Source organism: Artibeus jamaicensis, unplaced genomic scaffold (assembly GCF_021234435.1).
Source record: "Artibeus jamaicensis isolate MK-2021 breed Jamaican fruit bat unplaced genomic scaffold, CSHL_Jam_final contig_797, whole genome shotgun sequence".
NCBI classification, from domain to species: Eukaryota; Metazoa; Chordata; class Mammalia; order Chiroptera; family Phyllostomidae; genus Artibeus; species Artibeus jamaicensis.
Window position 1 is genome coordinate 11,984,591 of NW_026521977.1, and position 15,121 is coordinate 11,999,711.

General features: G+C 40.5%; 2 protein-coding genes across 6 annotated transcripts in view; one reads left to right on the forward strand and one right to left on the reverse strand.

Annotated features, from left to right (window-relative positions):
- GAS2 (growth arrest specific 2) overlaps window positions 1-5,581 on the forward strand; it is a 117,052-nt gene extending 111,471 nt beyond the window's left edge. For 3 of the 5 annotated variants that reach the window (XM_053673090.1, XM_053673089.1, XM_053673088.1), the window contains exon 9: window positions 3,890-5,581. In XM_053673090.1, the coding sequence (XP_053529065.1) occupies window positions 3,890-4,108 (219 nt within the window). In that variant the 3' untranslated portion in view covers window positions 4,109-5,581. The remainder of the gene's footprint in view (window positions 1-3,889) is intronic. The other 2 variants (XM_053673087.1, XM_053673091.1) reach the window with 2 other exon arrangements.
- An 889-nt stretch (window positions 5,582-6,470) lies between these two features.
- SVIP (small VCP interacting protein) lies at window positions 6,471-14,490 on the reverse strand. Its single transcript, XM_037132984.2, has 4 exons — window positions 14,319-14,490; window positions 12,236-12,286; window positions 11,397-11,510; window positions 6,471-8,917 (listed from the first exon to the last, which is right to left on the reverse strand). The coding sequence occupies exons 1-4, from the start codon at window positions 14,370-14,372 to the stop codon at window positions 8,903-8,905; spliced, it is 234 nt and encodes a 77-aa protein (XP_036988879.2). The 5' UTR covers window positions 14,373-14,490; the 3' UTR covers window positions 6,471-8,902.
- Window positions 14,491-15,121: the final 631 nt, after the last annotated feature.

A 15,121-nucleotide genomic window follows, 5' to 3' on the forward strand; every position in this document is an offset into this window, starting at 1 on the left:
CTGGAGAGCCCACACGTTATTAAAAGGGGCATGTGGTGAAGTACAGAATGGTAGAAGGGAGGCAGCAGGGAAATCGTGTGTAAACCTAAACAGCAGACAGGAAGCATTTGCTGACCTGATCAGGGGGTGTGGTCGAGGATGATCTTTCAGGACGAGGTGATGTTGGAATGGGGCAAGGTTTGTGGTCCTGGTGATCAGGGAGGGCTAAGCAGGAAGTCCACAACTAGGGGCAAATGTGCACAAAGAGTATGTTTCTCAGGAACAGAGAACTAAAAGAATTCATGGGTCCCAGAGCTCAGGGCAGGGCAGCTGAGGTTTTCAGGGCTGGTCAAGAATGGTATATACAAACGCAGGGACGAGCAGCTCAGTCTCCAGGGCAGAGGGAGCCAGTGAAGGTGTGTCAGGCAGGAGGCAATCAAATTGGCATTTTAAGGAATTACTTTTGGTAGTAGTTTAATAAATGGGTCAAGAGAGGGAAGACTAGAGGCAGTCTGGCCTTAACAGTAGCCCAGGGAAAAGATGAACCACTTGAATGAGACAGCGGCAATGGTAAGATATACCCCAAGAAACATTTAGGAGGGGTAGGAATGCGTTTGGTACCTGACTAGTTACAGAGAAGCACATGCCATGAATCTTATTAGGAGGGGCTAGTGGTTAGAATGAGAGAAGCAGTGGAGAGTGGAAAGAATGAGAGAAGCAGTGGAGAGTGGAAAGAATGCTTCAGGATCCTTTAGAACAGCAGAGCTTAAAGACAGAAGAAATAGAATTGATCAGGGAGGCAAAGGAAGAACAAACTGAGAAGTAGGTAGGAGGAGATCCAGAGCAGAAAATCTTGTGATACACACTGAAGGAGTAAAAAATACTATCAGCGAGCTTACCTGAGAGATCAAAAATGACAAGGATGAAGGGCATTCACTGGAGCTGATAATTTTAGAAGCCATCTGGTTTCCTGTGCTGGTGCAGTCAGTGAAGAGGTTGGGGCAGAAGAGTCAGGAGGAAGTTACGAGTGAGGATACTGAGTATATACAGAACCATCAGGAATATCAGACTTAAGGAGAAAGCAGGTGAACGAAGTAGCCTGGGGTGGAAGGAAATTAGTTTGGCTTTGAATAAAAGTGGAAGAGACATGGGTATGTTTATTTCCTGGAGGTTATGGACCATTTATACAATAAATTGGAGAGCAAGAAGAGAGAAGGGATGTACCATGAATCCAGCTTCTGCATGAGTGGTAATGGGAATGACGACACAGGGGAGGAATGGACCTTGGACAGAAAGACTTTTTGCTGTGATGAGAAAGGATGGGAAGAAGGATAAATGTAGACTGAAGTAAAATAGCCAGTTGAGGTGCCCAGAGAGAGGAAGCCAGGCCTAATTAAGGGGAAGCCATCAGTAGACTGATGCCGATGAAGGTAGGGAATGTGTTTAAGAATAATAAACAGGAAATGGAGCTAAAACCAAAATCATTTGGATTAATGAATTGCAACCGACCTAACGTCACACTCTGGAGACGTCTGAAGGGTGCTGGCAGAGCTCAGCAACTGTGCCCTGGCCTGGAAGGACTATTATACCCTTGATCCAAGATCAGGGCTGTGTAGGCAAGCACTGGGGAGGGGAGGGGGGAAGGGTTGACAGTAATTGGGTTTACAGCATGTTGATTTGCTTTCAGGTTAAACAATAGGGCTTTTCTTTATGGAGATAAAAGTGGGTGTTAAATTTTTTTCTGGAGACTGAGCACAGAACTAAGAAAAGGGAGGGAACTTCTACAGCCAATGGCCCTTAATCCCATGCTCCAAACTGCTGCCCACTTTGTCCCCTAACTTTCTTAGCAAAGTCTAGATTGCTCATTAGCTATAGGAAGGATATGGAAGAGAAGGCAATTTAATTTTTGTGTTACTCACATTTGCTACGACCATTTCACATCAGATCCTCTTTGCATGGGCCTGTGGATTCATTGAAGATTCTGCCAGGAGAGTTTGTACTTAAAGAACTGTGTACTCCAGGTGGAAAATCATTTCTTTTACTGTTTTCCAGAGTTAGTTAATTGTTTAAAAACTGTTCTGATTGGTGGTTCTTCTGGTTGAAATAGCCTCTCAGGCATTCATACCAAGGATGTTTAGAGACCATTCTCGAATGTAATTTGCAGGGCTAGCTGGTGGCAGCACTTCAACAACAGGCCCAGCCGCTCTCTGGGAACTGTGGGAAGAAGGGCCAATGTATATTGTGGTGCTGACCTTCGTTCCAGCAGCTCCGGTTTTGGAAGCAGGCAGGAGAGGCACACACAGCAACTTGTGTGAAGGGCACAGGGCGGTCACAGGCCAGTTATGGAAGCCCTGGTGGACTATATATTTTAAGGAGGAACTGTTGTGGGAAAAGCATGAGATTGGGAGTCAGGAAATCTGGGTCCTCTTCTAAGCAAATTGCATGAGAGATGTGGGCCTCGATGTCTTCGTCTGAGAAAAAACACGGTACCACCAACAGGACCAGGGAGGCAAGATGGTTACAAGCTAAATCCTGAACCTTTTATCTGCTTTATATTTCAGGGGCTCCCAGGAGTATTTGTTTAATGAGTAATATCCGATACTAAAATAAGTGTAAAGGCTTCTAGCAAGAACATGTTTTCTAAGACTTTTCTAGAATTCTAGTACTGCAAATGGGAATAACCAGCAATTACATTTAGTGTAATTCTCATGATTCTAATCATTTTAATTATTGATTTTTCAGCCCATTTGTTATTTGATTTTGAAAACAGCTTCACGTTAGCCACAATTGGGAATTTCTTAGCGGGAGTTCCATGGGTGGATTGCTGGGAGTCTGAGAAAACCCTAAACACACATGCAAGCCTTTGTGGATTTGGGCATAAAGAGGTCAGAACTTTCATCTCTCAACAAGGAAAGCGGTAACGACACAAGTTATCCCCACTCGGTGGGAGTCAAACATCCAGATCTCCAGTTGACACACAGTGAGTTTGAGTAGATGGCGTGGACTTTGCAGTGAGAACAACTTCCTAAGCCCCCTCACACCACTCCATCCCTTCCCAAGGATTACATCACATCGCTGGTTTGCCTTCATAGCACTGTGGGCAAGGAGAGCGTCAGCAGGGCCTTGGGTCACGGTGCAACATTCCCCGTAATCTTACCTTTCCTGGCATTTGAAGGAGGCCGAGATGAAATTCTTTGGCTCTCCATGCCAAACCTCAGCTCTGACATGCTTCTACTAGATAGAGAGAACCGGGTATTCTTCGCTTTTGAATCTGTAGCCTTGTTAACCTGAAGCTCTAAATGCCTTGTGAGCCTGAAGGTAAGTATTCTTAAAAAAGATGTATTCTAAAGTAATTAGGAAGAGTCAAGGAGAACAAAAATGTTTGGCCATTCAGTAACATCTCACCTTGGGAGACTTCAGTTTTTCTGAGTGCATTCTCAATCTATTTGGTATCAAGTATCTGTGTGATTATTAGCATTCTATCCAATAGCAGACATTCCCATGGTCATTTAAGTCCCAGTTCAAAGGGGAATAGCCTGGTGGGGGAGAAGGAAGCACTGACCCGAGGCAGCAGCAGGAAATGGGGGCAGAAATGAGCCTGTCCTGGAACATGAGGTGTCAGAGAGAAGCCTCCAGACACATTAGGACAATCGAAGCATCGTACACAGACCCTGACTCACATAGCAGGGCAGGGCTGGGTTCTGGGGTGTGTGCCCCTGATCCACCTGCGTGGCACAAAGCAAGCTTCTTTTAGAAATGGCAGGCTAGTGCAGAAACAGTGCAGCCGATAAACCGTGGGGCATAAAAAGTCAGACAGACAAAGCCTGGTAACAAAGTGTAGAACTGACCACCGCCTTGAGGCCCTGTGAGAACCCTCAGAGTGTGACCCTTTGCTCTGCTTTCATTGCAGATGCTGCACAACAAGCACGTCATGGTCCGCGTGGGAGGCGGCTGGGAGACCTTCGCGGGCTACTTGCTGAAGCACGACCCCTGCCGGATGCTGCAGATCTCCCGCGTGGACGGCAAAACGTCCCCCATCCAGAGCAAGTCTCCCACCCTTAAGGACATGAATCCAGATAATTACCTGGTGGTCTCTGCCAATTACAAGGCTAAGAAGGAGATTAAGTGAAGCCAGTGGGTCATGACAAGGGGACTCTCTGGCAGTGGCCTGTGTCCACTTCTCCAGTGTAGTCAGTTTTAGTTCACAGGCTCCGCAAATTACGGAAAAAGGTGTAACACACAGAGAGATGCCATCTTGTCGAAAAATGTTTGAGGAGTAGCACTATTTATTTTACTGCTTCTGTAGAAAATGACCTTGTGAAAGGAAATTCTCAATTCCCATTTAGATTAGACAAATCTGTAGGCAAACGATTACTTCTCAATAGGTGAACACAGTATTCAGAGTGCCGTACTAGAAATACACTTCTAGCGAGAGAAAAACTTATTAGAAGGAAACATTTAGGATTCCTTACAAATAAGGAAAACAGAAAGTGCCTGCATTATGTCTACAAAGAACCCCAGACATTTTTGTAATTGCAGGGTTTTTAAACTAATTTTTAAAGTGTCAGTGTAATAATGTGCTACTAAACATATCCAACAGCACTATAAATAAGTCCAGAGTATTCGCAACAGTAATAAATACTTTCCTGGAAAGGCCACTTCAGAAAAGTTTACATTCACTCGGAAGATTGCCTTAAAGTTTATCCCTTATCTATGACCAAATATCTGGGGTACTTTCAGAGGTTTGCAGTACACCCCCTTTAGAGAATCGCTAATAAACTGTTGCACACACTCCTCAGAAACAGGGCTGTGTCCAGACCAAGCGTAACTCACACCCATAAGCTGACGTACATTTATATTTTGACAGAGTAAATTGTACAGTCAAATGTTCATTGACTTCATGTTCTTTTAAAGCATTCTTATTAAAATATATCTTTAGTTAATCCTACTTTGCTATGCTGTCTAGTAAAGTCAATTCACTGTAGCTAATAATGTTACAGACTTATGTATACCCTTGTACACCTAGGACAAAGCTGTTTTGTAACCATAAACAGCAAAATATTGTCCTGATTCAAAAATTAAAAAGTGAGAAAAAAATTTGTGTCTCAATATCAATGGCTTATTCTGAAATAAAGATAATCTTCAAGCAGCAAATTTCCCTGAGAGTTATAGTTAAAAGTTAAATTGCTTCTTCACTTTGGGCAGCTGAGGGATGGTGGTGTATGAAGAGTCTAGCTTTTGTCATAGGTGGCCCCTTAAATGCTACTTGAGTATAAAAAGTATAGGCAGAATGAATTTGTCATTTCCTCATTTTCCATCATCCACCTTTTTTGCTCCAGGAAGTCGGGGGGAAGTACCTGTCATGTGACCACTTCCGATGCAGCCTACCCAACCTGTTAATCGGGAAGGTTGTAAACAACAGGCACGGTGTAATTTGGTGGTGTTGAAGTGGTGATAATCATTCTGGGGAGAAATTAAAGTGTTGTAGGAAATGAAATTACCTTGGAACAGTGGATAATTGTAGAGTCTGAAAAACACAGGTATTGAGTGATTTGATTTTATGTTACTAACCTAATATTCATACTGAATTGCTCTGTGTAGTAATTGGCAAGATTATTTCCATCGAAACCTCCTGCGCTTAAATTTTTCCTGTAAACATAGTTGTATCTTTAATAATTAATTTAGTTTAGAAAAGTCTAAGTTAACAAAAACAATATTAATCTCTTTGTGCATTTTGTTTTCTGAGGTAACAAGTGACCAGAAATTCAGTGGCTTACACACCACATATTTATTATGGGGCAGTTCTGTGGGTCAGAAGTACAAGATGGTCTCACTGGGCCTAACAGCAAGACGTCGGCAGGACTGTGTTCCTTTCTTAGAAGAGAATCCATGTGTCTTTTCTGCCTTCTAGAGGCTGCCTGGTTTTCTTGGCACGCGTCCCCCTTCCTCCACCTTCAAAGCCAGCAACAGAACATCTCCATGATGCTTCTTTCTTTCCATCTCTTCGTCTGACCACAGGTTGCAGAGGTTCTCAACACAAATGGGCATGAACGTCTACCAACCTCTTACTGATCTATTTGTGCAGTTATTATTCAAATCTCAAATTGACAAGTTGCTTTTTTTACCCCAGGGTGTAGCTTAATTCTTAGAAGAAGATAAACAAGTTGAACTTTTGGAAGAGGAGAGGAAAATGCAAGGTTTAAATCAATTCTCCCAGGCGGCCAAGGGTGATGGTTAGAACCAGTTATGGTTTTTTTTTCTAAGAAAACAAGAGATGAGTAATACCATGTCTTCTTTAGAGAACTGGAAAAGAAACATGCCTTCCCCCAACTTCAGGGACAGTTTGGACACAATGGACAGCTTCTAGCTCTGTTCTCATTAATTCAGAGAAGAGTGTTGCTGAGGTTTCCTTATCCACTTACCCAAGTTCTAATTATTTAAGATACAGTGGAGATAAAATTGTGTTAGACAGAGACAACCAAAGCCAGCTCTTATAAAGGAAAAATGTGTATTTATCTCCCTGGATGGCAATACAGAATTTATAGCAAAACCATGTGTGGGAATTACATTCCAAACACAACTGGCAGAACAGTGACTCATACAGACACTTAATAAAACATGCAGTGTGTCAACCAAGAGTCCATGGAATAATGTGCAGCTTTTTGTCACCGGCCATGTTATCTGTTTGACAACTAGAAGAATAAAGCAGTGATTTAGGCATTTTACAGCTTAACACGATCGTTAGGTATATGCATTTTACTATTTCATTAACATTTTAGTAATTTGAGTGGGAGGTTTGGGTATATTAAGCATTGTGTTTTCCTATTTAAACCATGAATTATGGTAAATTGGTTCCCAATGAAGGTTTTCATCAGGAAGTGATTCGTAACTTGATGAGGGAGATGCCTGGATGTATCTATATGCATGTGCACAAATATTCCCTTTTTAGTAATAATTTACCAGTTTCCTATCAGGCATTTAGTCTCCCCCTTTCCTTTCCTAACACTGTTCCTGACATTTGGGTATCACCTCTGAGCCCATGTCACCCAGGTGGCCTGGGGAAGCTGCCCACACCCACGGGGGCAGGCAGGGCGTGGCTGGCCGGAGCAGGACTCCCCACGGTTCCCAGAAATCAATGCAGCAGCCTCCCATCCATGCTTCCACAGCACACAGTATGGTGTCTGCACACGAGCTGCTGTCAGAAACAGGGAATTATACCCTAGATGTAAACCTTTTGTTTACACTAACCCACGCTGTCACTTAGGATGTAGTACAGATAAAACTGTGATTTCAATATTAAAACAGGACGACAGATTTGCACAGTTCAAGGATGATACATCTGGTCCTATATCCTTTCAGCTGTTAATAATCCTTTTTCCTTTCTGCCTTGGAAAAATTAATCATGTTCATACAATCAAAATTTTATTTCTAAAATTCAAAAGTTTCACTATCCTTTATGATTTTCAATCCTCTAAGGGATGAAGAAAATTGAGCCTAACTGTATGTCTTGTGTGGATATCATGAGATACTTATTTCGTGCCATAATAGAAAGGGTAATTTTTCCAACGATGAGTCAAGAGTCCTATATTATAGTTCAAATTCTTTAAAATGAACATATACAATACACTGCAATGTAACACAAGTCTTGTAGTAGGGATGAGCAATACAGTGGCTGAGTTTCCTTTCTATAAATCAAATGGACGGGTCTATTTAATTTAGTCCTTATTGACACTTAGTACCTGCAAATTCGAACTTAGGCCTCAGACTGTAGCCTTGCCACCCAAAAGAGTTAGCAAATCATAATAGCTACTTAAAAGATACAGCGATTCTCCTACTTTAGCTTAGTACACATTAAAAGAAATTCAAAAACCAAAAATGTGATAAAACTCATGTTACTAATAAACAGACATCTACAAAGTTCATGACTATGCCTACCATAGAATTAGCTCGTAATAGTTTTACACTTAAAGAAGGTCCTTTTAAAATACAGTTCCTGCATGTTTCTCTTTCATACATTCCTGTTTGCCTTGGCAATTTTATACCTGTATAAATCTTATGATCATTTTTAAATAAATACAAAAGAATAAAAACATTTATGAAATGTGGACAAGTACATTACCACTTGGTATAACCCACCCTGATTCCTAGTTTAACTCATTCGGTTACTACACAGATCTCCACGGAGCCGACTCTTTTGCTCTGGAGCAGGGTATCACTGCCCTCTGACGGCACCGCCGATGTGTGATTCCGAATCCAGCAGGCCAAAAAATGTAAAACAGTGTGTTACATTTATAAGCTACACAAGTAGAAAACAAATGAGAAATGCAACATTTTCTACAAATATTCATTACTTAATGAGTTATAAAAATTTACAGTGTTCCTTCATATAACCCTTTCAAATGATTTTAAGGTTTTCCCTGATGATGTTTAAAGGCACTAAGTCCAGAAGTTTAAGCAAAAGACTTCATAAATAATGAAACAAAAGCAATGTGTGGCTAAGCAAAAATATTATAAATAGAGCATTTTTATAAAGGAGAAAAAATAAAACTGCAAATTTTAATATTTGAAATGGGGAATCTTTATATGTGACTATATATATATATATATATATATATATATATATATATATATATATATATATTTACCTTTTAGATTTCACTACTAAAAATGGCAAATTACCCACTACCAGCAGAATAGCAAATGTAGGAAAATAAGTATTCAGTGAAAGGTCTGGCCATTTTCCAAGTCTGAAAATCCAATATTGAAATCATTTTCAATATTTCAATACTGAAAAAGCACTGCATTTAAGGGCACTAAAATTACAAAGCCTGAATCTTCATTTATTCAAAAAGAAGAAATTAAATAGAGGATGTCCACTTGATTGCAGATATTAGTTACTGGCAGTAGACTCTCGTATTATCTTTTATGAAACTGTCCACTAGAAAATAAAAACATACAGAGAAAAGTACATTTTATTTAAGGTTATGTAACAATACTCCAAGTGAGCAAACAGCCAAAGAGAGGATGATGGGATATGCCAGTGATTTTCAACCAGTGTGCTGTGGTACACTGGTGTGCCACAAGAATTTTTAAAACATGCAATACCTTTTCTGGCTGGTGTGGTTCAGTGGACTGAGTACTGGCCTGCAGACCTAAAAGTCGCCAGTTCAACTCCCAGTCAGGGCACATGCCTGGGCACAGGCCAAGTTCTCAGTTGGGGGAGGGGGAGAGGCAATCAATTAATATTCCTGTTGTACATTAAAAAAAAAAACATGCAATACCTGACTATTTAGTCAGGGCACTGACTTAATTTCCCTTAGATTGTCAAAAAAAAATGACAACAGCTAGCGCAATAGCCGTCCAGTGTGAATGAATCAAAATTATACCTATTTTCTTATCAGTTGGCAAAAAATACATTTTTTGGTGTGCCATAGAATTTTAGGAGCTACTTCATATGTGTCATGAGATGAAAAAGATTGAAAATCACTGGGATATGCAAATATAAACTGATTTTTGTGAATAGCAGTGATTTGTAAAATTTTACTTTACACATATAAAGAAATAAAGTATTTGGTCAGATTAATGCATAACTAAATCCTAAATATCTAATAATCACTAAAGGGGGAAAAAAGAAACAAACACCACCAAATAAAAACAACAATGAAACTACAAAATGACAATACACTACAGGAATTCTTGTTTGAGGCACGGAACTAGGAAGTTGTAGAAATTATTAAATAATGGTTTGGCAATGTTTTCCTTGTGTGAGTTGAGAAACTATTCCACTTGTTCTGTTTAATCAAGTCTATTAAATCTGCAGTAAGAAGTTCTGAAAGAGCCACTGGGGAAGGACCAACTGGAGACAACTTGGAGTCTACTGAGTAGTGTTTTCCAAGTACATCCGAGGAATATTATTGGGTGTGTGTATAGAGAGATTTAAATACAGTTTTAAAATTAAGGTTTACTTCTCACAAACTCGCTTTTATTGCAGAACTTCTTAGAGCAGGGGTGTCCAGCCCGTGGCCGCATGGGGCTCAGGATGGCTATGAATGTGGCCCCAGACAAAAATTGTAAATTTACTTAAAACATTATGTCATATATTTGTGACTTCATTTTCAGTTGACATAAATATGCTACTTGCCAATTTTCAAATGTAATGCATAGAGCTGCAATCTGACACTCAACTTAAAAATTTGATTATGTCTCTTTACCAGATTTTTTTATAGGTCCTATCTTTCCAAAAACAAATATCCCTGGCTTCACAATCACACCTTATTCCTGTCATCACTTTTTGGCAGCACCTGCATTTGCAGGCAACTATTTTCAAGAATGAAACACATTAAGAAAGAGTAAAATTAGAACCAAAATATCTGAGGAGCACCTTGGGAACTCACTGGGAATTGCAACTACTTCTATCAAACCAGATATTGATGCACTAGTTTCTCAAATACAATGTCAAATGTCCCACTAGTTTTATGTCACCCTCTTTTCTTTTACTTTTATGCTAAAAAATTTTTTTTAATTATGATGTTTTATTACTTAGATAAGTACACTTTCTATACTCGTGATCACAAACTTGGGACCTGCTCGACAATTTTAAAAGATTATTGAAAGGGCCGCAGCATAATTAGGGTTATTATGCAAGGCTTTTTTGCTTATCTGTGGTGGTGGATATCATGCAAATTATGCACAGGCCTTTTTCTTGCTCATCAGTTCTCCTTAGTGTTTGTGTATTTAGTGCGTGGCCCAAGGCAACTCTGCTTCTTCCTCTTCCACTGTGGCCAGAGATGCCAAAAGGTTGGACACCCTGTCCTAGAGACTGGAATACTGTACCCTTTTTTCCAACAAAGGGATATAGTATACAACGTAATATGCAGAACTTTAAAACATGTGTTTACCAGGGCAGTCTATTTTCCACAATGTTTCTCTTAGGACTAGAGTGAAAAACACTAAATCAGAGATTCTCAATCTGATTTGAGAAGATATCAAAAATATCACAGAGTAAAAAAAAAGTGTAGGTTTTAAATACAAATTTTTAGTTTAGTCCAATTTAGTAGAATTTATGTGTAAGTGGAAACAAAAAATGAGGTTTCAAAGTGACACTGAATTTGAGTGATTTTGCTACTTTATACTCTCTCATATTATTTGAGTGTTCTACACAGTTTAGTATTAATTATATAAAGAGTTAAGATAATCAGGATAAATCTATTTTAATTTTGAGAGAAAGAAAGTAAACCTATTCCAAGTAAATGCTAGAATGTCCAAATAAACTGATACTTCTTCCAATCTATATTATCCATGCTTTTAAATCAATTCAAAATTTTCTGATAATCCATTTTAAGAGAAAATTATTGCGTGGACTGCTACTGAAAATTTTTAAAAATTCCAGGTGACCTTAAATAAATTTTAATACTTACTCTAAGTCCACCTTCTGGTGGGGGCCCAGATGTAGCTATTTGCTTTTCTATTTTTTCTCTTTTCTTTCTCTTTTCTTCCACAGACTGAACATTCAAAATGCCCCGAGATGCAGCCTTTAAGAAATTGAAGGAGTACAAAAAACAATAAAGTTCAGTATCAGAGTGTTTTGGTCTGTCTTGTTAGCTTTGGAGATGGGGTATTGGTCTACTTGGTAACAAAGATTTAGACTGCTTCTACAACAGCTTTACATAAAAAATCATTTTTTCACTAGATATTTTATAACCATATAATCTTTCCCTTAAACTAATTTCGAATCGGTGTTTAATAAGGCATGGTCATTTTATCTCAGGGAGTAATGTTACTAAAGAGGCATCACACATTAGAGAAGACAGCTATATAATAATTTTCACATAATAAATGACATAAATACATGAATGTAATTTACAGAAAGAGATCATTTTGAAAAATAATTACATTTAAATATAAATTTAAAGGCTATCTGATCCCATTTTTGTTAGAGAATACTACTAGTCATAGACATCTATCAAGAATAAAGTATAGTCCTGACCGTGTGGCTCAGCTGGTTGGGCATCTTCCTGCAAAGGGAAAGATCGCTGGTTCATTCCCAGTCAGGATATGAGCCTGGGTTGTGGGTTTGGTCCCTGGTCTAGACACCCAGGCACCTGGTGCCCAGGTGCAGAGAATCGATGTTTGTCTATCACATCAATATTTCTCTCCCTCTCTTTCTCCCTCCCCTTCTAAAGATAAATAAAATCTTAAAAAAGAAAAGAATAAAGTACAAACTTCTTTAACTAGGTAAAATTTCATTTATTCCCACCTCCTTCTGTCTTCTCTCTGCAGCTTCTGCAAGCTTTGCTCTTTTTTCTTCCTAAAGAATGTAAAAAAATATGCTTTAAAATAAAGCCCAACATAACCATGGATAATTATACACCTATATATCTCTTATAGATAATATAACAGTTTATAAAAATATTTAGTACTGGCCCAAAATGTTCTATCAAAAATGCCAGTATTTACATCTATAAAATAATTAACTTTCTCAATTTCATTCTCACAATTAATCAACATACTTCAAATAAGAACATGCTGAGACATATATATGATACATATTATATGTCTTGTATATTATATATGCATATATACATAACACAGGTTGGTCTATATAATAATCTATTCACTTTTGTTTAAAAAAAGGCTTACAAGCCAAGTCAGGGCAATAAAACAAATAATAATAATACAAGGTTTAGCACTACCAGTTATAAGGGGGTTTGAAGTAGGCTGGTGTTTTTAGGAAAGATTCATGGATGAAGTGAGAGAAGCTCACTGTGTATGACAGGAAGAACTGCGGGTACCTAGGAAGGGTACTGTTCCATGTTTGGAAACAATGATTTTTCTCTATCACGTATTAATTATAACATTTTTATATAAGACATGTGCATAGTTGTGTGAGCTTTGTTAATAATTCCCTTGTTTTCCATATATACATCCATCCATATTCATTCCTTGTAGAAATACAGTATTTACTGAATACCTATCACATGTCTCAGGAGCCTGAGTGCTGAGGATACAGCACTGAAAAAATACTGATGTTTCCACGCAAATGAAACTTAAATTCTGAAGGCACACAGTGAAATATAATCAATTAATAGCGTCTGTCAGTAGTAAGTGCTTAGGAAAGAAAAAGAGAAATAGAAGGAGGGGTGGGTGGTATAAGCGGGAATCTATTTTATTTAGCATGGTCAAGAAACACCACAGCAATGGAGTGACAGTCAGGTAGTGAGCCACGTGGTTATCTGCAGGAGTGGGTGGAGGGTTTAACAAGTGCTTACAGACTGGACATTTATCAGCAGCCAGATAAAAGTAACAGCATTTAAAAGCAACAGTAGCGAGAAAGGCAAGGTGAACTCCTTGGTACCAACTTCTAGGTCATTTGCTGTACCTACAACTAAATGGCTGAAGTTTATGCACTTTCTTAAATGCCTAATTTATTTAGAAGAATTTTTAGCAAGATAGGAGAGAAGACAGGAATTCAAATGCTCCGTTAGCAACTCTCAGCAGGGAGTATTAGTGTAAAGATACTGTTAAAAACAAAGCTACAAAAAGAATGAATGCAGTGAAGCACCAGCCGCTAAGTTTGAATTTCAGATAAACAATGAATATAATTCTAGTATAAATGTCTCAATATTGTATGCGACAAGTCTATTTTTGAAATGTGTTCCTTGTTTACCTGAAAACGCAAATTAAACTGGGCGTCCTGTATTCTTATTTGCTAAATAGGGCAATTTTAAAAGCTGTAAGCTCTGTACTATGTAAAATAATCGTTTCTTAAAAAGATTAATAATAAAGGGAAAGTACTAATACAATATCCAGTAAAGCTCAGGTGTATACGGGGCTTTATTGAGCACCTTCTTTAAACAGCTCGTACAGACACAGGAATACACACATCTCCTGCTAGAAGATTCGACACTTCAGTGCAGAAAGAGGAATTCCTTTTTGCACCCTAACCCGTTTATAGCGTCGCCGAGAACGGCCCCTACACTGCAGGGTTGGCGTTTGCCTGTGTCCCACCAACTTCCAATTCCACCGAGGTCAGCGAAAGGCAAAGAGACCCCGGCGCTGCCCTTGGGCAATTTGGTGAAGCCAAAGTGGAGAAACTGACGCGGAGGCGGCGGCCCCAATCCCGCCGGCAGGACCCCAGGTCCGTTCGGACGTGACCGCACGTCCGAGCGGATACGACCGCACGTCTCCGCCACCAGGCCGCACGCTCGCCAGGTCTCCGGCGCGCACCGCCTTGTCCAACCGCCGCACTGGTGCCCGCAGCGCCCGGCCTGGCGCGGCGCCGGTCCCGGGAACAGGTGCGCGCGGCGCGGCCGGCGGACGCGCTACGCGGCCTTACTCACCAGGTTCGGTGACGGAGGCGCGGACTCCCCTGGACAGGGAAAACACAGCCCCATCCGTGCAGCGGCTGGTGAGCCCCGCCGCCCCCGGCCGGTAAGCGCGAACTGCGCGGGGAACGCGCGGCCTCAGTCGGCTGCTCTAGCCGATCCTCACCCCGCTGGCGTCTAGCACGGGTCGGCTCCGCCCCCCGCTGCAACGCCCGCTCCCCTCGCGACTCCGCCCCGGCCTTGCGCTTGCTTCCGCCCCCGGAGGCCGCTTCCAACCCCCTCCAAGGGGCGGCGGCTGGAGGGAGTCCGCCTGGCGGACCGGGCCTGGACGCCAGGAAAAGTCTGTTTTGGGCAGCCTGCAGGGATGGGATGGGGGCACTCAGTATTCAAGGTTCCCACCTGCCTGGCCGTTTATAAATGAGTGTCACGACATTGGATGGTTTATGCCGCTGCTTTTGTGAGATGGGACTCGGACCTCCGAGAAATTAAAGTTTAATTGGATTAAACTTAGTGGAATTGCAAATTGACGTGAGCACCCTTTTCTGCCTTCTAAGTGACTCGGTATTATTCCAGCTGAGAGAGCAGAGTATGAAGTACAGGGTGCAGCACTAGTAATGGCCCTGTTTTTATCACAAAATCTTTTATTACAAAATCATGAGCATGTAATTCTGTAACAAAATAGCACACTCAGGCACACCATGTGACATGTTAGGAGAAATGTTCAAGTTAAAACTATAAAGTATTATACCCATGTGATTACCCTACCAACCACACTCAGGCAGGCGCTACCTCTGCCAGACCCTCCCCCACTCCCTGTA

What these genes read in the sequence shown, in the direction of transcription:
- SVIP (XM_037132984.2), bottom strand. Translation starts at nt 14,372, where the DNA reads ATGGGGCTGTGTTTTCCCTGTCCAGGGGAGTCCGCGCCTCCGTCACCG. An exon ending in CGCCTCCGTCACCGAACCTG is followed by an intron (nt 12,287 to 14,318) that starts GTGAGTAAGGCC and finishes TACATTCTTTAG; the next exon opens with GAAGAAAAAAGAGCAAAGCT. An exon ending in CAGAGAGAAGACAGAAGGAG is followed by an intron (nt 11,511 to 12,235) that starts GTGGGAATAAAT and finishes AATTTCTTAAAG; the next exon opens with GCTGCATCTCGGGGCATTTT.